The sequence below is a fragment of the Heteronotia binoei genome, chromosome 8, assembly GCF_032191835.1.
Source record: "Heteronotia binoei isolate CCM8104 ecotype False Entrance Well chromosome 8, APGP_CSIRO_Hbin_v1, whole genome shotgun sequence".
NCBI classification, from domain to species: Eukaryota; Metazoa; Chordata; class Lepidosauria; order Squamata; family Gekkonidae; genus Heteronotia; species Heteronotia binoei.
In genome coordinates this window covers 60,981,822-61,003,651 of record NC_083230.1, presented here as the reverse complement: position 1 = coordinate 61,003,651, position 21,830 = coordinate 60,981,822, and the positions used below count along the sequence as shown (strand labels likewise).

Below are 21,830 nucleotides of genomic sequence, written 5' to 3'. Positions count from 1 at the left end.
CTGAATGTTATTTTGAATCAGATTTTTTGGCTCTTAAGAAATATTATAAGAAACTGACCAGATTATGGAAAACTGAAGAACTGCATAATGCATGGATCCAACAAATAGCAGCTGCCAATTCTAATGACAGCTCAGCATTCTGGCCTATTATAAAACAGGGTCTCAAAAATCATTTATATTCCTTTGTACATTTCCCCACAGATCTTGGAAGCATATTTTAAGAACCTGCTTTCCACTAACAAAAAAAATTTTTTTCATTACACCATTGGTTAAAAATGATTGTTTACCAAACTGGTCAGCTATTATTTCCCTGGAAATAGATGATTTAATAGTTACTCTTTGCTCAGGGAAAGCCCCCTAGTATTGATCTTATTCCAAATGAGTCACTAAACATTAATTTGTGTTGGTGGGCAAAAACTCTAGCTCCGTTGTTTACTTGGATACAACCAGATTTTGGTTATCCCAAAATCATGGAGGCACACAATAATTGTACTAGTTTTTAAAAAGGGTTCCCAAGCTGACCCTGGATGCTGTCAGCCAATCAGTTTATTGTTATGTTAAGGCAAACTGTATTCTCCTAATTTTATTTATTTATTTGGTGAGTATCTGTGAGTGCCTGGAAGTCATAGCTGACTTTTGGCACCCCCTAGTGAGGCTTGGACATTTCAGGCTTGCTTGCCCTCCTCTGCATTCTGGCCCTGGTATTTCTTGAAGGTCTCCCATACACATACTTGCCAGGGTCATCCCTGCTTAGCTTCCAAGGTCTGATGTGATCAAGCTTGCCTGGACTATCCAGGTCAGGACTGTATTCTCCTAATTTTTGAAGATTCTTGTGGAGTGGCTAAAGCAACAGAATATTTTAGGATGGGCTTCAGGCAAGGTAGCTCAGCCCTGGATCATTGTCTTCTTTTAGCCTACTTGACAGAAAAATATACATTTTTCAGATGTAGTGTTTATGGACCCAAAGGGAGTTTTAGATTTTGCTGCAAGGTACCTTCGAATCTGCGAGGTACCTCAATTGATACAAGGTTTTTATGGTTAATATATTGTTTGCATTCTGATGCTACTGATCACGTAAGTTGTGGACGGGGAAATGAGCTATCTGACCCAGTCATCCTTAAACATGGTGTCAAGACAAGGCTGCCTGCTGACTCCATATCTATTTAATTTATACTTAAATGATCTGTCAAGCCATTTTGATCAATCCTGTCATCCTCCTTGTCTAGCAAACCATAGTATTCCTATTCTGTTCTATGCAGATGATGCAGTTTTGTTATTCCACACTCATATTGGTTTACAGAGATCCTTAAAGTTTTCTTCTGACTACTGTTGCTCCTCTTTCCACACACTGTTTCTATTAAGGTAGCATCACTACAAAACAAGATTTAGGCTGCAAATCCTAAGGATATTTTCTGTGGAGTAAGCCCAATTAAATGAGACTAAATTCCAAGCAGACCTGCTTAGTATTGCTCTCTAACAGAAACAGAAGTGGCTTTTCAGGAATGATATGTGAAATCACAGCCTCCTACCTTCTGTTGACTCCATAAAATTCTTCTATAATAACCTGTAGAACAGCTCGATAAAACAATGATTCTGTAGGCAGCTGCAAGGAATCAAAGAACAGCAGGAAGTTGAAGTTGGAACCAGATACTACAACAGTGAAAAATAGTTGGCAGCTTTCAACTAATTACTGGTTTGTATTCATTCTGTGTTAGTAATAATTCTCTTGTTCCCAAGTTAAAGCAATGTTCTTTAGACATACAACGATGTAACCATAATTGTTGGAAAAAATAAACACAGGAAACTGCAAACACTGAATGGAAGCGAGAAGAGAGTTAGAGGAAAAAGAAAAGCCCCATAGGCTAAATTATGCTATTTGTTATGCTGGCTTTATTGCAGAAATGTACCCAATAGAGTTCAATCTCTTTCTTTAAAGACAAAGAAAATATTCCACAAGTGTTATATGTGCTCCTTTCCATCCAACAATTTCATTTTCCTTCCCTGATGTATACAGAAAGCACTAGATTTCTAAAAACTGTGCATGTGTTGAACTACATACCTTTACGAATGATCTATGTTTACATAAGAAGAAAAATAATGTTTGCTTCTTTAAAATGTAGGGCCAAATTCATTCCTGTGTAAACTCCACAGAGGCCAGTGGGTTTACAGCAGGAGTACACAAGTCTGTAAATCTGGTGTGCCAAACACACCAAAAGAGATAAATTATGAAGGAATGATTTAAAGTATCCACAGAAAGAACTGAGACAGGGATTTAAAAATAAAGAATACTGAGAGTGCTGTCAGAAGCAAGCATTTACAATAAATCAAAGCAAATCTTTGCAATACATTCATATTTTTATATTGTTAGCTATGTATAACTCACATTAAGAGGGGAAATTATTGCTGATTGTTCATTAGACTAGGTTAGGAAGCTGTCTGAATCTTACCAGTGTGTTCTGGTTAAATGACAGGAAGTTAAATTGTATGATGTAATTTCTGGTTTTATGTCCTTTCAATATAAGGCTTTAAACAGAAATAACATCTCAGTAATAAGATAGATTCAGGTGGGTAGCAATGTTGGTCTGAAGCAGCAGAACAAAGTTTGAGTCCAGTGGCACCTTTAAGACCAGATATCTGAAGAAGACCTGGTATCTGAAAAAGTGTATGTGCACACAAAAGTTTATACCCAGAATAAAACTTTATACATTTGAAGGTGCCATTTGACTCAAACTTTTATCTCAAAAATAATTCTTAAGAAAAATCTGAATGTGTAGCAATACATCATGAGAAACTATAGGTAGCTACATAATTGTAAAAAACTCAAGGGAGAGAAGAACATTAATTTAACATTTATAAACTTTATGTTGCTTGGAAAGGTCAGCCAGATCCTCAACAGCAATAAGACACCAACTTTGTGAGATAGCCTATTAAAGGGAAAAAAATCATTAAAACTTACCACAACAGGCCACAAAGAATCAGTTTATACCTCCAAATTCAACCACATGACTTGGCTATGAAAAGAAACACTATCTATGCAGGGAGCTGGCATTCAGTTCCACAACCTGCACTTTTTGAAGCAGCTGCTGTCGAGGTGTATTAGTACTTTGGGGTTGGGCCATGCCTCAGTGGTAGAGCATCTGCTTGGTGTGCAGCAGGTTCCAAGTAGGCATCTCCAGGTAAAAGCATCTAGAGGTGGTGATGTATAAGGCTCCATTTGAGACCCATTGGAGAGCCACTGTCAGTCAGAGTACACATCAGTGACCATGATATATCAGTGGTCTCATTCAATATTAGACAATTTTATGTGTAATCCTGAACTTGCACATTTCCTCATATGGCTGTGCACCTTGTACATGACTAAATAGCACAATTAATTGATCAGATTAATAATATGCGAGTCACTGACTACCTAATGATTTTCATGAAAATATGAATTCCTTTTCCAGACATCTGTGGCTGAAAAAACTGTTTCATTACTATCTTGACATGCATAATTTACAAAGACATGCATCAGATTCAAGAATCCTAAGTGGAATTCAGTAATCTACTTGGAAAGACCTATATTAGAATGAGCAAACAGTGATAAGATTGCCACAGAAACAGAAATTCAAGCAGGGTGTCACCAGGTGTGAGCACCATTGTGTCATTTTTTTAGTAGTTGGTGGTCAATTTTTTAATTTTAAATTTGCATGAAGCAACACAAAAGAAATCACCTTACAGAAAGACTGAAATCCTCAGTCCACTTATTCACTAGTCTTGAAGAATTCCTCTTGACTTAAAATGAACCTAAAATAATGAATTACATAGATGGAAGACTGAACCTCAAAAATCTAGAGTACTTTTAATGTGTTTCTATTTCCATCATTCTTTATTAACTGAAGAAAATTATGCTTTATCATTGGTCCATGAAGACCAGGCAATAAAGGTGCAATTTCATGGTGGTAAAGTAGAATATTAATCTGCCTCCAATTCAAGTTTTGCTATTTGCTAACTCTTTGATTTCAGCAAACGACAAGTTCAATGTAAGGTCATGCATTCAAAGTATTCAGAGACAGAAAATAGCTTTGTCATTAGATGGGTTAAATAAACAACATTACTCACCACTTGGCCAACTGCAACTCGTTCCAGAGCCTTTAAAGATTAAAAAAAAAAATCACTGGTGTGTTTACTCCTGTAGCTGAACATTCAATAAACAGGCTACACAGAAGAAAATAGCATACTAACAGATAACATGATAAAAATTAGAACTGTTGGCTGAAAGCATTCTCATCACTTTTTTAACGGTATGTTAAAATTATAATGAAACATATACATACTTATTTTTATAAATATCTGAGATTATATGAAGCTGTACATTTTTTAAAAATCTGATCCACAATACAATAAATGTTCAGATTTCAATGAATTTTCTAGTTCCTACTGAATAAAGAAGAAGGGGGGGAGGATAAGTGTAAAAAAGAAAAAGCCAAGAATGTAAAAAGTATAACTTCCTGCAAAACAAATGACCAACACTGCCACATTTTAACATAACTTCAATAAAAAGGAGGTCCCCCCAATGTCTCTAGCATACGCAACGTAATCTAAAACCTAACTTTTTTTCATTTTGTCATTCTTGAGGCAAATATAGACTTATTTATTTAAAACATTTCTGTATGGCTTTCCCCAGTTTTCAAAGTGGCTTCCCTCACAATTAAGGTATTACACATAAAATAAATTATTTAAAACCAAGAAACTGAGGCATTAAAACCAAGGCAGCAGCAAATTCCAGCAATTTTATATGCCAGAACTTGAGGAGGTAAAATTCAAAAGGAAACAATAAACTACAACGTAAATCATAACCAAAATCATTACCAACAACACAATCAAAAACTATATGAATCAACTGGGTTTTTACCTGTTGCCTCAACAAAGAAAGAGAAGCATCTGGTGTACCTCAAGAGGTAGAGAATTCCATAGTTGTGATTTAACTACAGAGAAACTCTTAGTCTATGTTACCAGCTTCCTCACTCAGGAACAGGGCCATGAGGCGCTCCCTCTCCCCGCACCCACTGCCTCCTCTGCCTGCAGCTGCCGCCTCCTGTGCCCGCCGCCGCTCCCTGTGCTTGCCGCTGCCTTAGTCTATGTTACCAGCTTCCTCACTCAGGAACAAGTCCAGCGCATGGGAGCAGGCCATGAGGTACTCCCTCTCCCTGCACCCACTGCCTCCCCTGCCTGCAGCCGCCTGTGTCTGCCACTGCTCCCTGCTCTCACTGCCGCCTCCCCGCACTCGCCTCCCCCCCCCAACTCTTCTGAAGCTTCCCGAGGCTTGGGAGGCTTCAGAAGAGTCCAAGCCAACTGGCTTGGCGTATGCCTGCCTCCCTGACTCTTCCAAAGCTTCCCAAGGCTTGGGAGGCTTTGGAAGAGTCCGAGTCCGTGCCCGTCCCCCCTCTTCCAAAGCCTTCCGATGCTTTGGAAGAGTCTGGTGGGGGGGGGGCGCAGCAGGGAGGTCATTGTGACATCATCTGGGTGCACACTTTGCACGTGCAATCACAAACACTGGGGGGGGGCGGGAATTAGAGGCTCAGCCTAGGGGCGCGGACACCCCTAGCCCCAGTCCTGCTCAGGAAGCAGAGGCACTTGGAGAGCGGCCTCCAAGAAAGATCTTAAATGGATGGGCAGGTTTACAAAGGAGTAATGTTTCCTTTAGGTACTCTGTGCACAAATTATGTAATATTTTAAAGGGCAAAATTAGGACTCTGAACAGAGACCAGAAACAATTTGTTACTAATGTCTTTGGCTGAAGGCAATAATAACAGACACTTTCAATCTCAATTTGATACGGGTGGTTGCTAGATTCAGAAACACCTTTACAATGGAGATACTTTAACACATAACTATATCTAACACATGACTGAACTGTTGAGTCGATTAGTATTTTTCAAATTCATCCACTAAAAAGCCACTTGACTGGCCACCCTGCTTCAGTTTTGTTACTCTTGAGAAGCAACTTGAATTGTGGCAGAAAAATGTACACAAAACCAGTATTCAGGGTTTTTTTTTCTAACCTGATTCCCAGAACCAAGACTTGCCTCTGGTGGTCATTAGAAAGTTAACCTCAGCCATATTTTTGCTAAATATATCACAACGTACACAGAAGTATCTATGCCAGTATAGGAATGTTCGTTTACATGGGACCAGAATTTTATGCAGGACTTAGGCAAACATACAGAAATACGGCTTCCAAAAGTAAGCTCCTAGTGAATAACAGGCAAAAGAAAAAATGTACAGTGATGTGATGGGAGAAGAAAAAGAGATGTAGTCCACCATTAGCCTACTGAAGAAAGGGGCTAAGGTGCAGGAAAAACAAGAATCTGTCTGAATGTACTTGAAGGGATTATGGAAGCTGAGGCAAAGAACGAAGAAGTCAAAGGGGCAAGGACTGAGGGAAACAGGTATATAAGAGGATCAGAAAAGGATTACAGAAGCATTTGGTTTAGAGCAAAGATATGTGTTCTGGCATTGGGATAGCACTGCATCCAGAAGCAGTGGTGCAGCTCTAATACTCTGATCTTCATTAAACTTGGCAGACATGGCTATGCTCTGATTCATAGCTAGCATCTGCACAAATATGAGAAGGCACATATGAGTATACAGGGAAGCGGAAAGGAGGGAAAGACAATAAATGGTTAACATATTGGTACCCAATGCAATGGAAATCTGAGTGCACATTTGCTATTTTCACCATGCATTGGAAGCATGAGTGGGATATCCAGAGGAATTGAAGGACTGTTCTGGGTTTGTAGCCAGAAGACTGCTGCATTTGCTGAGCACAGTTAAAACGCCCAGGAAAAAACTAATAAAGTCAATGATGGTGCTAACACTGCTATCATATATTCCTTTCCATAGACAATTGCCAAGACTTTCTATCTTTTAAGTTCAATACAGTTGCAGCTAAATTTTCTTCTGTGCCTACTCTTATGGTTACATAAAATGTGTCAATACATTTTCTGTTACAATTTATTTCCTTATAATTTATCATGAATATATTATTGACATTCTGTACAGATCTGTTTTTGCAAGCCAAAAATAGTTAATTCTATAACATGTGAATTGAACTCTGAGTATGGAACTTTAAAAAAAACACACAAACACACACACAAAAAACTCCACTGTACCAAACAGGCTGCCATTCTGGCATTACGACCACAGAAACAAGCATCTTCCTTTAAGTACTGGCACATGGGAAAACCCCAGGTTCCTTGAATTTCACCTGCAGAGAATAGAGGAACAACACTGTTACTTTTTTCAAAAAAAGAGAGTAAGCGAGAGACTAAAATTAAAATTAAGAAAAGTTTACAGTAAGAGCATTGCAAGAGATGTTCAAATGGTATTTAGTCTTAACAACAGACACCAGAAGTATTAAAAAGATAATTTAACTGATTAAAACCATTTGCCTTGGGGCTCATGTTTAAAAATTATTTGTCAAGCTTAGTTATTATTTCAGCACTAAATGAGACCCCTTGCACAACAGGATGCTAAAACCAGCTACACCATTGGCAGTATACAGTGTAAACATTTATAGAGAGGTTTCAAAAGATTAGTCTATAATAACTGCTTTTTAAAATGTATTTTTAAACATATTTAGAGCTAAGTGCAAACCTTTAAACTGTCATCAAACATTGCCGGAGGCAGTGTCAGGATGAAGCATGTTGATGGGCCCAATATTTTGTTCACATGTGTGTGTGTATATATATATATAGTGCTGATGTGTTTTGAATGATGGCCTGCAAAGGACAATGAATTTACTTTCATCCCCAGTAACCAAGTCCACAGCTATGGGGGGCCTGTCCCCTGACAAGCCCCCCTGACTCAGGGCTCCTGTTCTGGCAGAGCAGGAAGAGAGGTCGAGAAGTGGCCATGGCAGATCTTCCTGCTCTTGCAGCTGATTTCAAGGTCAGCTGCAAAAACAGGCACACCCAGCCCATGGAGGCCACCTCTTGTCCTCTGCTCCTACTCAGCCCTTGTGCTTTCACAGCCAGTTTCAAAGCCAGCTGCAAAAGCAGGAAGACCTTGTCTGCCGGCCCTGTCTCTCTCTCCCCTCCTGCTTGACTAACCAGGATAGGAGAGTAAGAGGTGGTGGGTATTTTCCAAGCCCGGCCTGTTGGTCCTGCCTCTCTCCCCTCTTGGTCCGCTGAGCAGGACACAGGGCCAGCCCTAGGACACAGGGCACCCCAGGCAGACTCGCCGCCCCCCTTGGCGGCACTCCGTCCTGCCACCCCCCCCCTCGGCAGAGCCTTCTCCTCCTCCCTCAGCATTTGAATGCCCAGGAAGAGGCAGTGGAGCACTGCGCTCCCCAGGCTATTTAAAGGTCCTCCATCAATCAGCTAATTGGTGGGTATAACGGCGCTGGAGGTTAGCAACTCTTATGCTGGCCCTCCAGCGTGATCACTATCAGCATGGGGTTGAGGGGGCAGTAGCAGCGGAAAGGACGAGCAAGGTGCCAAAAGAGTGGCCACCACCCTCCTCCCCCCTTCCTTTGCACACAATCCAGGAAAGAAGGGGGGAGGAGGCAGCGGCCATTCTTTCAGTAGCTCACTCATCCTTCCTGCTGCTGCTGCCCCCTCAACCCCACACTGATAGTGATCACGCTGGAGGGCCAGCATAGGAGCTGCTAGCCTCCAGCACCATTTTACCCACCGATCAACTGCCTGGGGTTCCTGAATTCGGCACCCCCACCTTGCTGACATCCTAAGCAAATGCCTAATTTGCCTAGTGGGTGAGACAGCCCTGGCAGGGTAGGAAGGCAAGAGGTGGAGGGTCTTTGCGTGGTTCTAGCAGCCAGCTTCTGTTTGAGTCCCTCAAACTTTCAGCAACCATTAGATCAAGTAAAATTTCATATGCCAACTTGAACATTCCCTTGATTAATCAAAGCAGTGAACTTATGAATTCTCTCGTGCCACAAGGTAAGCAAAATGGATGAGGCATGTGAAGAAGCAATGGGTTAGAGACAAAATTATACAAAGGAACTACATTAAGATTTATGGAAGGACTGCCAGAGGCTTTAGGTATTAGGGGTAAAGTCCACTGCTCATTCTTACCACAGATATTTCAGTGCGTGGGGGCATGCTTTCCTCTTTCCCACATACCTCATGTTAGGAGAGAAGAATGCAAATGAAAGCATGTTTTTTAAAAAATATGTTACAGGGAAAGGACAATTTATACACAAATCCTTCTTTGTAGTTCTAAAAACAAGGCACCTAGAAGAATTTATGCTTTACTAAAATGATTAGAAGTTGCATTGGCTTTTAAAGAGGAAAAAATATGCTGTTCCCTTTACCACAAGCTAATTACAACGTGAATCAATAGGCTAGCCACAAAGGAGTTGGGGGAAATGAAGCTTGTTCCTAAGTGTGAGTTCAATATATATTGATGTATTCAAATTCAACATTCAAGAAACCTTCTAAAATAGATTTTTACCAGCATTTAGAAGAAAATTATAAAAACTGTTCTAGCTCACTGAAGAACCACTATAGATACACTTATTAAAGTTATACCATCAAACATTACAATGCACAGGATTCCACAAACCACTTTATACAAACTGAAATGTATAGAGTCTTTTATAGTATTAGGAAAATAAAAATGCTTGACATATTGTTCAAAAATCTAATTCAACACAATCATCAACTAAAGACAAGCTTGGGTACCTAATAGCATCTATTTCATTCAAGTTCAATGACATGATTGCCGTTCTGAGAGACAATCTACCTGAAACAAACTAGGGACTTAATGTGGTACAAACTGAATATTATTGCTCCAGTATCCACTAGCACTTCATACAACAAATGTTTGTAACAGTTGTAACAGTAATTAATTCCCTATGAGAGGGAAGATGTTTTTTCTGGGATACCATAACAGAAGTTGCATTCTACAGCTTCATCATGTATCACTTTATTATTAAAGGTGAAATCAGACACAGGATTGTTAACAAATTACTCCTTGAATATCTAGTTTTGTCCCTTCCATTTTCTTTCTCAATGTCTTCTCCCGAAAAACTTTTGATTTAGTGAAGAACAGAAACTTGTCGTTACCTATGCTACAGTTCTATTACTTCACTAGTGCTGTCCCAATCTTGAGACAACAGATCAGCCAATTTTGTACTTCTGATTCTGTATTTGCAAGCTGCAGGTGATGATTGTTTGAATATTGACTGTTGGAATATCAGAGGATTCTCTATCTGCCCCACTTGTTGTTTTTAGATAACAGTATCAGTTATCTTCCTTAAAAACCAGTTATTGTCCTCAAAAAACAACTAATATTAAGTATAATGTTACCCAACCTCTATACTTCTCATGATGGATATATTTTGATGCTAAAACCTACCAAACACTTGAACACTATACAGTAGCAAAGCATGTCTGATTACTTTATTTTACTTAACAGTGCCATGGTACTAGTTTCCTTTCTACTTTAAGAAAAATCTCTCCAGTTCACAGGAACCACTAACTTGCAGCACTGGGAGAAGTGACTGTTCAAGTGTAGATGGCATGTAGTTCCACCAGCTGCAGAAGATTGTTTCCCCCTTTTTCTTGGTGAAGGAAGTAGAGAAGAACAGCTTCCAGGCTCCTCCACAGCATCAGCAGGAGTTTGGTTTTTGTGGGTCTGGACTTTGCAAGTTAAGGCTGACATCCTTGTGTGGCAACATATTTGCTTGCTTGCTCCGAAGCACAACGTAGTGAGATACCCTTCTCCCCTCAGACAAACTGATGGGAGGTTTCTCAAGTACTACTGAGTTGTGAAGGACTGCTTCTACTAACTCAAAAGGTCAGCCTGATATGACTCCTCCTCCTCCTCCATGCTCTCCAGCGGTAGAAAAAAACTGCAAGCAGCAACTAACCTACTTTTGCAAATAGACTTCTGCAGGCCTGTACATTCTAGATTGTATTTTGAGGCATATATTTTATAATCTTTGCTAAAGATTCAGAGTGAATTACTAAAATTTATGATATAGCTTAATGCAACAGGGATATTCTTAATTGGTTTGAAGAAGTTCAGTTCTGCTATCTATAATGTTACTTAGTACTAAAGGCAGGTTTTGGAAAGCCCTAGGGTTGCTTGGTCTGTGTTGGAAAATACCTGGAGACTTCGGGGGTGGAACCAGGAGAGGGTGAGGTTTGGGAAGGGGCCTCAGCATGGTACAAAGCTTAACAATCCGCCCTTCAAAGCAGTTATTTTCTGGCTGATCTCTTCCAGCTGGTGATCAGTTGTATAAGTGGGAGATCTCCAGGACCCACCTGGAGGCTGGCAACCCAACTTCACATAAATATAATAATTCATTTGGACTGAAAGCATCATGCAATTTTGTGTAAATAAATAAGAAATACAAATATGCAATTTGAAAAAAATGTTCACTTTTTGTTAGAAAAACTAACAAAAAAGAAAAACAGATTTAAATGTTTTTGCATTCTTTGAAGGTCCAAGTTGACTTAAATCTTGTCAGAGGACTGCCCACCATAGTTTATATACAATATATAACCATACTGAACAAAAATAGAGTGTGGAACTCTCCCTCACTTTTCCTTCCTCACTTTCAAAGCTATCCAAACCTTCAGTTCAGCTCACATCCTTGATTGCTTTTTTGTAACTTTAAAGTTCCACTGTGCACAAATGTTTACAGTCCTTTTGTTCATATAAGTGAAACAAAAATTAAGGAAGAATCTCCTTTCCTAATCAGTTCTGGGAAGTGACAGAGTACCTCAAGGAAAAAATAAAACTTGTGCCAAGTTTGCCAAAAACATATAACTGACGGAAGATCAGATACAGCTGTCAGTGTGAGGTAATTACCCTGGACCTGCCAAGCACATCGAGAAATCTCTGTATTAATCACACATTTATTGGCAGGGATTACTATGGGATTCAAGCCAAAGATAAACAGTGAAGGGTAACTTATATCTCATTCATAGCTGAATTCACAAGACTGGCACTAACAGCTTATCAGCTATTTAATTATAAAGATTACTACCTGGGAGGTAGCCACCAAAACTGTGTTCAAGCTTGGTTGGTTTATATTATATTAATGATCAAACTCAAAATCTATAATGGATGGAGAATAACTCTTATCACCTAAATCTGTATTTGAGGAAGGGTGCTTGCACACAAAAGCTTATACCTTAAATAAAACTCTGTAGGTCTTTAAGGTACCTCTGGACTGAAATTTTGTTCTTATCACCTAAGTTTTTAACACTTTCATACATGTAGATTTAACATCAGTAGTTCACTAACATCAGCAATCCAGGGACACTTAGAGAAATAACATTTCCAGCATTTTTTCCCCCTAGGAAACACTGGACTGGGGGTGGGGGAGGAATGAAATACCTTCTTTTATAAAATAATTTTCCAGTCCATCTGTGGCACATGTAACTCACCATAAAATGAAGCTAGAAGTCTCAAAATTGACCACAGTTCAGGATGGTCATGGGAGATGTACTGCCAAACATGAAGGAAATTGGAATATCCTGGCCCATTTTTTGTACTGGCATTGTTGTCTGCAGAAAGCAAAACTCATCAAAAAATAGAGCTAGGTATATGAAATTTGGCCATCCAGTTTAGGATGATGAGTAGCATTTCAGTGCAAAAATGAAGGAACCTAGGGCATCCTAGCCCAGATTATCTGCAAAAGCCTTCCAGTACTATTTCCAATGAAAGCTAAGGTTTCCTCATGAGAAGCCAGAAAGGGCAAGCAGCACAGGGAGGGAGGGTGGAAAAATATTCCCTCTCTGACAAAATAAAGGGGTTTAATAGTTTCCCTGACCTATCTGAGCCTGTGTGGTGTAGTGGTTAGAATGTCAAATTAAGATGAAAGAGATTCAGACAGGAATTCCCATTCTGTTGTGAAAGATTGCTAGCTGACTTTGGGTTACTGACGCCCTTTCAGTCAGAGCTGTTGTTGTAAGGATGAAATGGGGTAACAAAGAATGGGTATCAAAGAATGAGGTAAACCACTTTGGATACCTATTGGGGAGAAAAGCAGGGTAGGATATTAGATATAAATCTAATTTTGCCTCACCAACAAAAGGTTGTAACTTGCTGTTGCTTCATCTAGTGTTGCTGAAGCGCTTTTGGGTGGTAAAGGACCTGAAAATACTTCCAAAGCTGCTTATAAAAACAGAAGAAGAAGAAAAAAACGCATCAAAACAAAATCTAAACTTCCGGTATTCAATTAAAATAATTGTAACTAGGATAGTGAGATGCTGGCCTGTGGGGGCAACTATGCAGCTTCAAGACTGTTTTGAACGAACGAACTGGGACATCTTTGAACATCCAGACCTAGAGTGTTATGCAGATACAGTCTTGGGGTATATGGCCCACTGTATTGATACTGTTACGACAAACAAGTGTATTCGTACCTATCCAAATCAAAAACCATGGATGACTACCACTGTTAGGTCTCTTTTGCATAGGAGATATAAGGCTTTTAAGTCTGGGGATGCCTCACTTTACAGTGTGGCTAGAGCAAATTTGAAGCGGGGTATTAAACAGGCCAAAGTTACATATAAGGGCAGGATAGAAGAATGGCTTTCTCAGAATAACTTGAGACAAGCTTGGCAGGGGATTCAGCAGTTAACTAATTTCAAGGCACTAAAGGCTAGCATGAATGGAAAGCAGGAGCTAGCAGAGGAGTTAAACATTTTTTATGCCCGGTTCGAAGTGGATCGAAAGGAAGCGGAATTACGAGCGACATCTCCGCTGGGGACCGAGCAAGGTGCCCCTTTTGCTGTGAGGGAGCACGATGTTAGGTGTATAATGAAAGCAGTAAATTCTAGAAAGGCTGCAGGTCCCGATAATATCCCTGGTTGTGTAGTAAAGGAATGTGCAGGGCAGTTAGCTGGGGTGTGGACTGAGATTTTCAATCGTTCTTTGTCACAATCTATTGTTCCCACTTGTTTGAAGGCTTCTCTTATTGTCCCAATACCAAAGAGGACGCCAGCAAAAGTTTTAAATGGCTATAGGCCAGTGGCCTTGACTTCTGTGATAATGAAGTGTTTTGAGCAATTAGTTCGAAAATATATTATTTCCTGCCTTCCTGTTACCTTCGACGAACATCAGTTTGCTTACAGGAAAAATAGATCTACTGAGGATGCTGTTAATACTGTCCTTTATACTGCCTTATCGCATTTGGATAAAAGGGGGACGTATGTTAGAATGTTGTTTGTGGATTTTAGCTCTGCTTTTAATACAATATCACCCCATAGATTTAAGCTTAAGGATTTGAAGCTGTCGGACTCTATATGTGAGTGGATTTTGAACTTTTTATCAGGTCGTTCACAAAGGGTTAAAATGGATGGATATACTTCTTCCGTGAAGATCTTAAACACTGGCACTCCCCAGGGATGTGTCTTGAGTCCACTTCTTTTCACTATTTACACGTCTGATTGTGTTTCTAGTAGTCTGAGCAATAAAATCATTAAGTATGCAGATGATACAACATTAGTGGGGCTCATCTCTGAGAATGATGAGTCTGCGTATAGGAGGGAAGTTCATCAGCTGTCCCTCTGGAGTAAAGCAAATAATCTTATTTTTAATGTAAATAAGACAAAGGAAATTATAGTGGATTATAGGAAGAGTAGTCTGGACATTCAGCCGTTGTTTATTGATGGGGTTATGGTAGAACAGGTGACAGAATGGAAGTTTTTGGGAATTACTATGAAACAGGATCTAACATGGGGAGCAAATACTTTAGCTCTAGAGAAAAAGGCCCAGCAACGACTATACTATTTAAGACTCTTAAGATCACAACAACTGTCAGGGAGTCTGCTGGTTGCCTTTTATCGTAGTTCCATTGAGAGCATTTTATCTTATTGCCTCTGCGTGTGGTTTGGGAGCTGCACGGAAGCAGAGAGAAGGGTGCTCCAAAGAGTGATGGTGAGAGCATAGAAGATTTGTGGATGTTCTCTCCCCTCATTGGTGGATCTGTATGATATGGGATGTAGAAGGAAGATACAAATGATCTTAAGGGACCCTTCACATCCGGGCCACTTGCTATTTGAGATTTTACCGTCAGGTAGGCGATATAGAGTGTTGAAGGCAAAGACAAATAAATTCAAGGGCAGCTTCTATCCAAGTGTCGTGGTTAAGCTAAATGCAGGGTTATGAATGGTTATGTGTTTTTAGATGCATTTAAATGGTTTATGTATATGTCCTTTTGTGGGTGTTGATGTGTTGGTATGTTTGTGGAAGAGCACCTCATTTCGTTGCTCTCATTTTCTTTTTTGAGAACAATGACAATAAATTTATCTATCTATCTATCTATCTATCTATCTATCTATCTATCTATCTATCTATCTATCTATCTATCTATCTATCTATCTAAAAAAACTTGTAAGCAGCTGTTACTGCCTATGGATGAAGTGTGCCATCTCTCACGCTCTCTTTCTCTGGTGACATTGGAAACCAGAATATAAATCAATTAACATTTATACTCAAATTAACTATGATAACTGAATTTAAACTGCTCTTCTAGGTGCCATTCAGTCAACTACAGATGAGGTGACACAGTGGGCTGCATCATTTCAGACTGAAAGTGGTAAGTAGCAGTCTTGAAATATGCCTCTATGTAAAGCAAAAGTCCTTGCACAGAGGAATACAGGAACAAAAACTAGCATAGCTGGGAGAAAGCTTTTGGCTTGCTATGCTAGTTTTCCACTTTCAAGGGTAGTGTAATGTAGGACAGTGTTAGCCATCTTGGTGGTTCTCACATGCGCAAAAAAGTGGGGTATAATTTGTAAATAACAACAACAATAACAGCAACAGCAATAATAATTTCTTGTCTGTGGTATAAAGAGGTACAGTCCATTCTACTGCGTCTACCATGTCATTCCCATCTCCTCCTACTGCCTGTCTAAACCAGAGCTTATAATACTGAGTCAGATGCAATGGTTCTGATCTGCTGCGTGTGGAATCTTGCACTCGAGGAAGACTCCTTCTCATTGATGGAAAGAGGATACTTCCATTGGTGGAAGAATTCTTCCTCCAACAAGAAATGCTGTAGTTTATAATTTCCAAAAAACATTTAGCCATAATCTTTTATTTCAAGTAGTTTAATTTCCAAGAAATTAAACTACTTGAAATAAAGCTTAGTATTCTTATATTAAAAAAACTTTTAAAATGTATATGCATATAAATCAGGGTTTAGAAATTAAAACATTTTGCAGTTGTTTGGAAGACATAAAAATCTAGCATTTATTCCTCTCTCCCCAAAACACCCCTAAAATAAGAAAGGCTTGGCATTAGTTCTTGCATACTAAACATATGCAATTAATCATTTTAATTAACTGCTTTGACAGAAAAGATGGCTACTTATTGTTCAAATATCAAGAATTACATATAAAGTCATGAGGACTTTGGATATTCAAACCATCGATATCATAGCGCATACACTTCTGAAATTTAACAGAATGTAAAAAGCTAAATGTGCAGTTTCCTATATTATTGTGCAAAAACCATATGCTCAAGATATAAATCAGATCCTCATTATTACATAACAAGACATTTGGCAAAATGTGTCAAAGACAGATGGCAAATAGTCATGAAGATTAAAGGATTTTCATATGATTCTGAACATGCTTACTTTGAACCAATATCTGATTTTAAACAGTAGTTCAAAAGAAATGAGAAAAATTAAAAAAAACATTTTACATTCATTTGCAAGCAAGGGCCAAATCTTCAGAGACGGCTGAGCAGCCAGTCTCCTCGGTTTCAAGTCATTGTGAGGACAAAACTAAATGTGTCAATATACTCATGGTCACCATGAGGATAATGATACTATTTTAAAGACATTTTAAAATGTTGTGAGGCCTCAACTCTCTTCTCCCCATGCCCTGGCAACTTTTCAAATGCTGAAATAGCCAAATTAGCCCTGCAGTTGTAATCATTATGTTAAGGCAGGGCAGACTTAATGGTTATCAGAACTACTTAATTTTTTTCAAGAGCCTTGGGTGCTACTGGTAACAAAACAGTGGTTTCATGGGTCAGAACAGTCACATAATGGGGCCTCAGCAAGGGAGGGGACTCAACTCATCATGGGCCCCATTTGTGGTCCTGTGTGGTGGAGAGAGCAAACGAGGCAATGAGTGGGCATAGTGGCTGTGTCCCTCAAGGTGGGGAGGCTATGCGGGCAGCTTGAAGGCTTCAAGGCAGCAGTGGCAGGAAAACCTTGTCCTCCCCTTCCTCAGTGGGCCTATGATGGGCGCCATATTGGGCAGACCATCATGGGAGGATATAGCACACTTTGCCAGCCTCCTCACCTTGCTGTGTGTGACCATCTGCCCAGCCATCCCTCCCTATGTTCTGTGCTGGAAGGTAAGAAGTTTTCTGGGGCTTGTAGGTGGCCTTGCTGGGGGGGGGGTGATCACATTATTGGAATTGCAGTTATGTTTTGTTCACAAAGATTGCTGCTTTATTCTTTGTTGCAACTTAAGGCAGTATCAGCCCATTTTCCTGGTGTATGGGGATCCCCTTAAGGCAGGGTGTCAAACTCATGAGGGCCGGATCTGACATAAATGAGACCTTTTTGAGCTGGGCTATATATGTCATAAAATGCAATGCCAGGTAGTGGAGATATAAACTTTATAAAGAACACAATTAAATATTTTGTAAAAACTTAAAACATGCTTAAAAGATCAGCACCCTTTCAATGTTTTGTTTATTTAACAGTTTCTGATAACTGACACCTCTTGCACTGAAGTATTGCGTCAAAATCTGGAAACAATGTTGGTGCTGTAGCAATCTTGAGTATGCTGTTCAGGTATTGTTCAGGTGTTTGTCTGTAACTCGCAAACCTACTTTTGATTTATTGACATCCATTACAGAAATCTCATGGTCAATACTTCGAGTCTAAGACCCAGAGGAAAACATGAAATGGCTGGGCATTGTGAGCATTTGAACATAAGTTGCTTCATGTCCTAGTCAGCCATAATGGAGAAAATAGAGGTTTTGCTCTGTAGCTCCTGTGCAACTGAGCAAGCCCATCAAAGCAAGCTGTGATGTAGAAGGAAATAAGAGAGAGAGAAGGAAGAAGATGACAGTGAGTTGCTAGCAGGACTGATAGGAGCGCTCTGGGGGCCTGATCCAGTCCTCGGACCACATGTTTGACACCCTTGCCTGAAGGGATCTTGGGGTGAGAGCTTTCAAGGGGCATGACCAGATCGGGGCTGCCAATGGTTTATGGGGCATGCCCAGCTTGGGGGCTGCCAACAGGTTACCCTCACACCCAGGTGGCAGGGGTCACCACTTAGTGCAACCCATCATTGTAGAATCCAGTAACTGCCATCCCATCATTGTCCCCACATCAGCAAATAGGCTGGATGAGACTGAGTACATTGACTGGCAGGTGTGTCAGTCAATGCCAAGATCCAGTGCACTCATGTTGTGGCATGGCTTCTTACAGCTGTAACCAATAAAAAAGCTGTGGCCAATTTATTCCAAATTCTATTCCACAAATGCTGTATGTGTTGTGCTACTGGTAAGTAGATGTAAAGGGGTCCTTGTCATCTCTGCCATCTCCCCAGCTTTAGGCACTGGGGAGTCTGTACAAAAAATTAGAACATTACAGAGCAGGTGTGAAAACCTTTCCTCTATTGTTTTCCCAAAGCAAACACTCCACCCTCAATTGTAACTGACCCTGCAAGGAAAAAATATACTGCTACTTAAATGTTTCTCATGGAAGAAGCAAACAGCAGCTTTGATACAGGGGTTGGTAAGGAAGAGTCAATAGCATGCTCCTTTTCTGTCCATGCATGAAGGAGCAAGAGAAGTGGATGGGAAAGTTTGTTGGACTGTTTTTCCACCCAGAGCCAAGGTATGCCTCCTTTTCCTTCACATTTAAGAGAAAAAAGTAGAGAGGCTGCTATGGTAGCTTTACAGTGAAGGATAAGAAAATGATTACAGCAGCACCAGATGAGGAGTAGAGAGCTACTTTTAATTGCTTTGGAGAGTGATGGACACCCTTAAGTGACCACATATAAAAAAGGCCAAGAGCAATTTAGGAAATGGAAAAGAATAAAACAAAAATCCTTTTTATTTTTACCTCTTCTGAAAACTCCTCCCCGAAGCGGAACAGGAATGTTATCTAGTGTTCCAGTATTCCTATTCCAAACAGACAAGAGCCATGAACAGGAACATTTCCTCTAGGGAGCTGGGGGATATACTATAATGTTTTGTTTCCAGTTCTGATACTGTGAATTATCTTCCATTTGAATATTCTTATTAATGTTTTATAGGAACAGTTTGTCTGGCATAAGGACAATTGTTGCATTTTATATACCTGTGCATAGTCCATTATTTATTTAAATGCCTTAATTAAACAAGGCTGAAACAAAATCATTTTTCAAACTACGTCCTTGCTGTAAATGAGATGAACTCTGAAGCAAATGAAACTGTTTCAAATTCAATTCAGCTTAAGGCCTATCTCATATTGAACACTATGGATAGAACTGAAAGTGCGAAATGAACTGTATATTTATTTTCATTCATATGAGAGGTCTTACTAATAACAAATGGGAATTACAACCAAGAAGCACTAAGTGCTGTTACACTTGGGTGAAAATCATTCTGAAATTTTAGCTAAATCAATCACATATATGCTACAAATTCTGTGTGCACAGTTCTACAGAAAAGTGAGAGGAATACAATATTCAATTATGGTGTTGGGAGCTGAGCAGTCACTGGACTATACAAGCTGTGTTTACACAAGGGCTTGCATACACAAGCATATATGTCTTTTTCCTACTTCTGTACAAAAATAAATTACTTATTTAAAAGCTATGTAAAAATACAAAAGCAACTGTCTTAACACCTTGCTCACTGGAATATTTAAGACCTTTTTTGTTTTTCTAAAAATGGGCCAGTAGATAGACAAATAGTCAGAAATGTTTTTTCTGATAAATTATTACAGCAGCAAGGCAACACAGTTGTTCCCCTGATTCCAACTAGAATAGTTATTCAGCTATTATATTGTAGTCTACATTTTTCTCATAAAAAAGAATGCGAAAAATGGATTGCACCTAAAGAAGTACTTCTGAACAATTTGTATGCAAGAGTGACAATAGAGACGAGATTATCATCATCATCTTTTCCAAGGTGCCTCAGCTATAAAAGATGCTGATGTTTTCAGGGAATGAACCAATATATGTTCAGTGAAAGACTGAAAGGTACTGTGGAACAGTAGAAGAGAACTGAGAAACCATCCAAAGCTTCACTAAATTTGTCCTTCATCAAGGGGGAGATAGAAAATGTATTCTTATAAGACACTTAATCCTGAATGATCACTTGAAAAATAGCCATTTTTATACAGTTTCACACAATAATAGTTTCTGATTGTCTTTCAAACATATTTTTGCTTTCCAATGCTGTTGTATTCTTTGAAGATTTTGAAAACCAATACAATCCAGCACCCATCCATAAACATGTACAGGGTAAACTAATGACACAATGATTTTATGTGCATATACTGCCTACATACACAAGTTATCAGCATATCTATCAGCATGAAGATATCTGAATATAATTACAAGTTACTTAAATATAACTGTTTGACATACAAATTTCAGTAAGAAATCCCTAATGACACTACAGTGAATTAGAAAGCCAGCACTCAATTATATTTCTGGCTAGCCAATGGAATGAAATATCTATGTGGTTCTAGAGTACAGGTTCTAGAGTACAGTTTATGAATCTCTTCAAGATACAATAATGGAGCAATCCAAAGCAGGTATACTCAGAAGTAAACCACACAGAATTCAATAGATTTACTCCCTGGAAAATGCCCATAGGACTGCAGCCAAAACATAACACTTTTCATTTCTTCAGTGAAGAAACACTTCTGTTGTATTGTGTGTCTCAGGCGAAACACACAGAGATTAAAACCAGAACTCTGAATTTCTTCTGAACAATTTTTACAATAAAAACTCTGTGTATTTTGAACTGGTCACTTAGCATGGATATTGTCAAACAGCCACAAAACTGTCAGTGAAATTTAATAAGATAATGAATTTTAAAGATTGCAGAATATATGTTGGTTAAAAATATGTTATTTTCTTTACAATCATGCATCAATTTATCTCACACGAACTGATTCAAACACAGCAAACATGTCCCAAGCTTTAAAGACAGTATGGAAAGCAAATCAACTGCTCTTATCTTTTGTTTGGAGCATTCATGAGTTGCCATGGTACCAAAGGGACTGGTTTTTGCGCAAAGATTATGGGAGATGGAACAAGGATTTTCATCGCTCAGAAAGGGCAAATATGAAAAACTCAAGTTTTCAGTCATACAGTACTGATTATATTGAATGCATCTTTAGAATTATATGGTACATATTCTAAAGGAATGAACAATCATTTTACATGTGAACAGCTGAACTGCCTTTCCAAGCAAGAATCACAATTCAAAAATAACTGAGGTTAAATTAATTGATTAGAACTGGCTCATGTGCGTGTAACTCTGTTCTACTTGGCAAAACAGCTTTCCAATATTCCATGCTAATTCATTTAAGAATTTTTGCCTGGTTATTGAAGTTGATAGAACTCAAGGTTTTCAAGAGAGCAGGGTAAGCAGAGCGGAACCTCAAAACCAACCACTGCACTGAAATCTCAAGGCATATTTAAATAATATACCAAATAGTCACCAAGCCACAGCAGCCAGTGAAACAGCTCATCTGTAGAGATACATAGTATCATCACTGAATGGAAAGGATGCTCAAGCACCCTTACTAGAGGGCATCTAGGCCTTGGTGGAATTGGTATACAAAGATTGAATCGCTACCGGAAGGTAGGACCAGAACCAATGGGTTGAAA

The 21,830-nt window shown here is 39.3% G+C and overlaps 1 protein-coding gene across 1 annotated transcript in view; it reads right to left on the bottom strand.

Annotated features, from left to right (window-relative positions):
- The window catches only part of METTL25 (methyltransferase like 25), a 72,293-nt gene that overhangs the window by 15,537 nt on the left and 34,926 nt on the right, over positions 1 to 21,830 (bottom strand). Inside the window, exons 6-8 of the mRNA XM_060245142.1 lie at positions 7,155 to 7,249; positions 4,102 to 4,131; positions 1,530 to 1,603 (exon numbers count right to left, since the gene is read on the bottom strand). Of these exons, the coding sequence (XP_060101125.1) occupies positions 1,530 to 1,603; positions 4,102 to 4,131; positions 7,155 to 7,249 (199 nt within the window). The remainder of the gene's footprint in view (positions 1 to 1,529; positions 1,604 to 4,101; positions 4,132 to 7,154; positions 7,250 to 21,830) is intronic.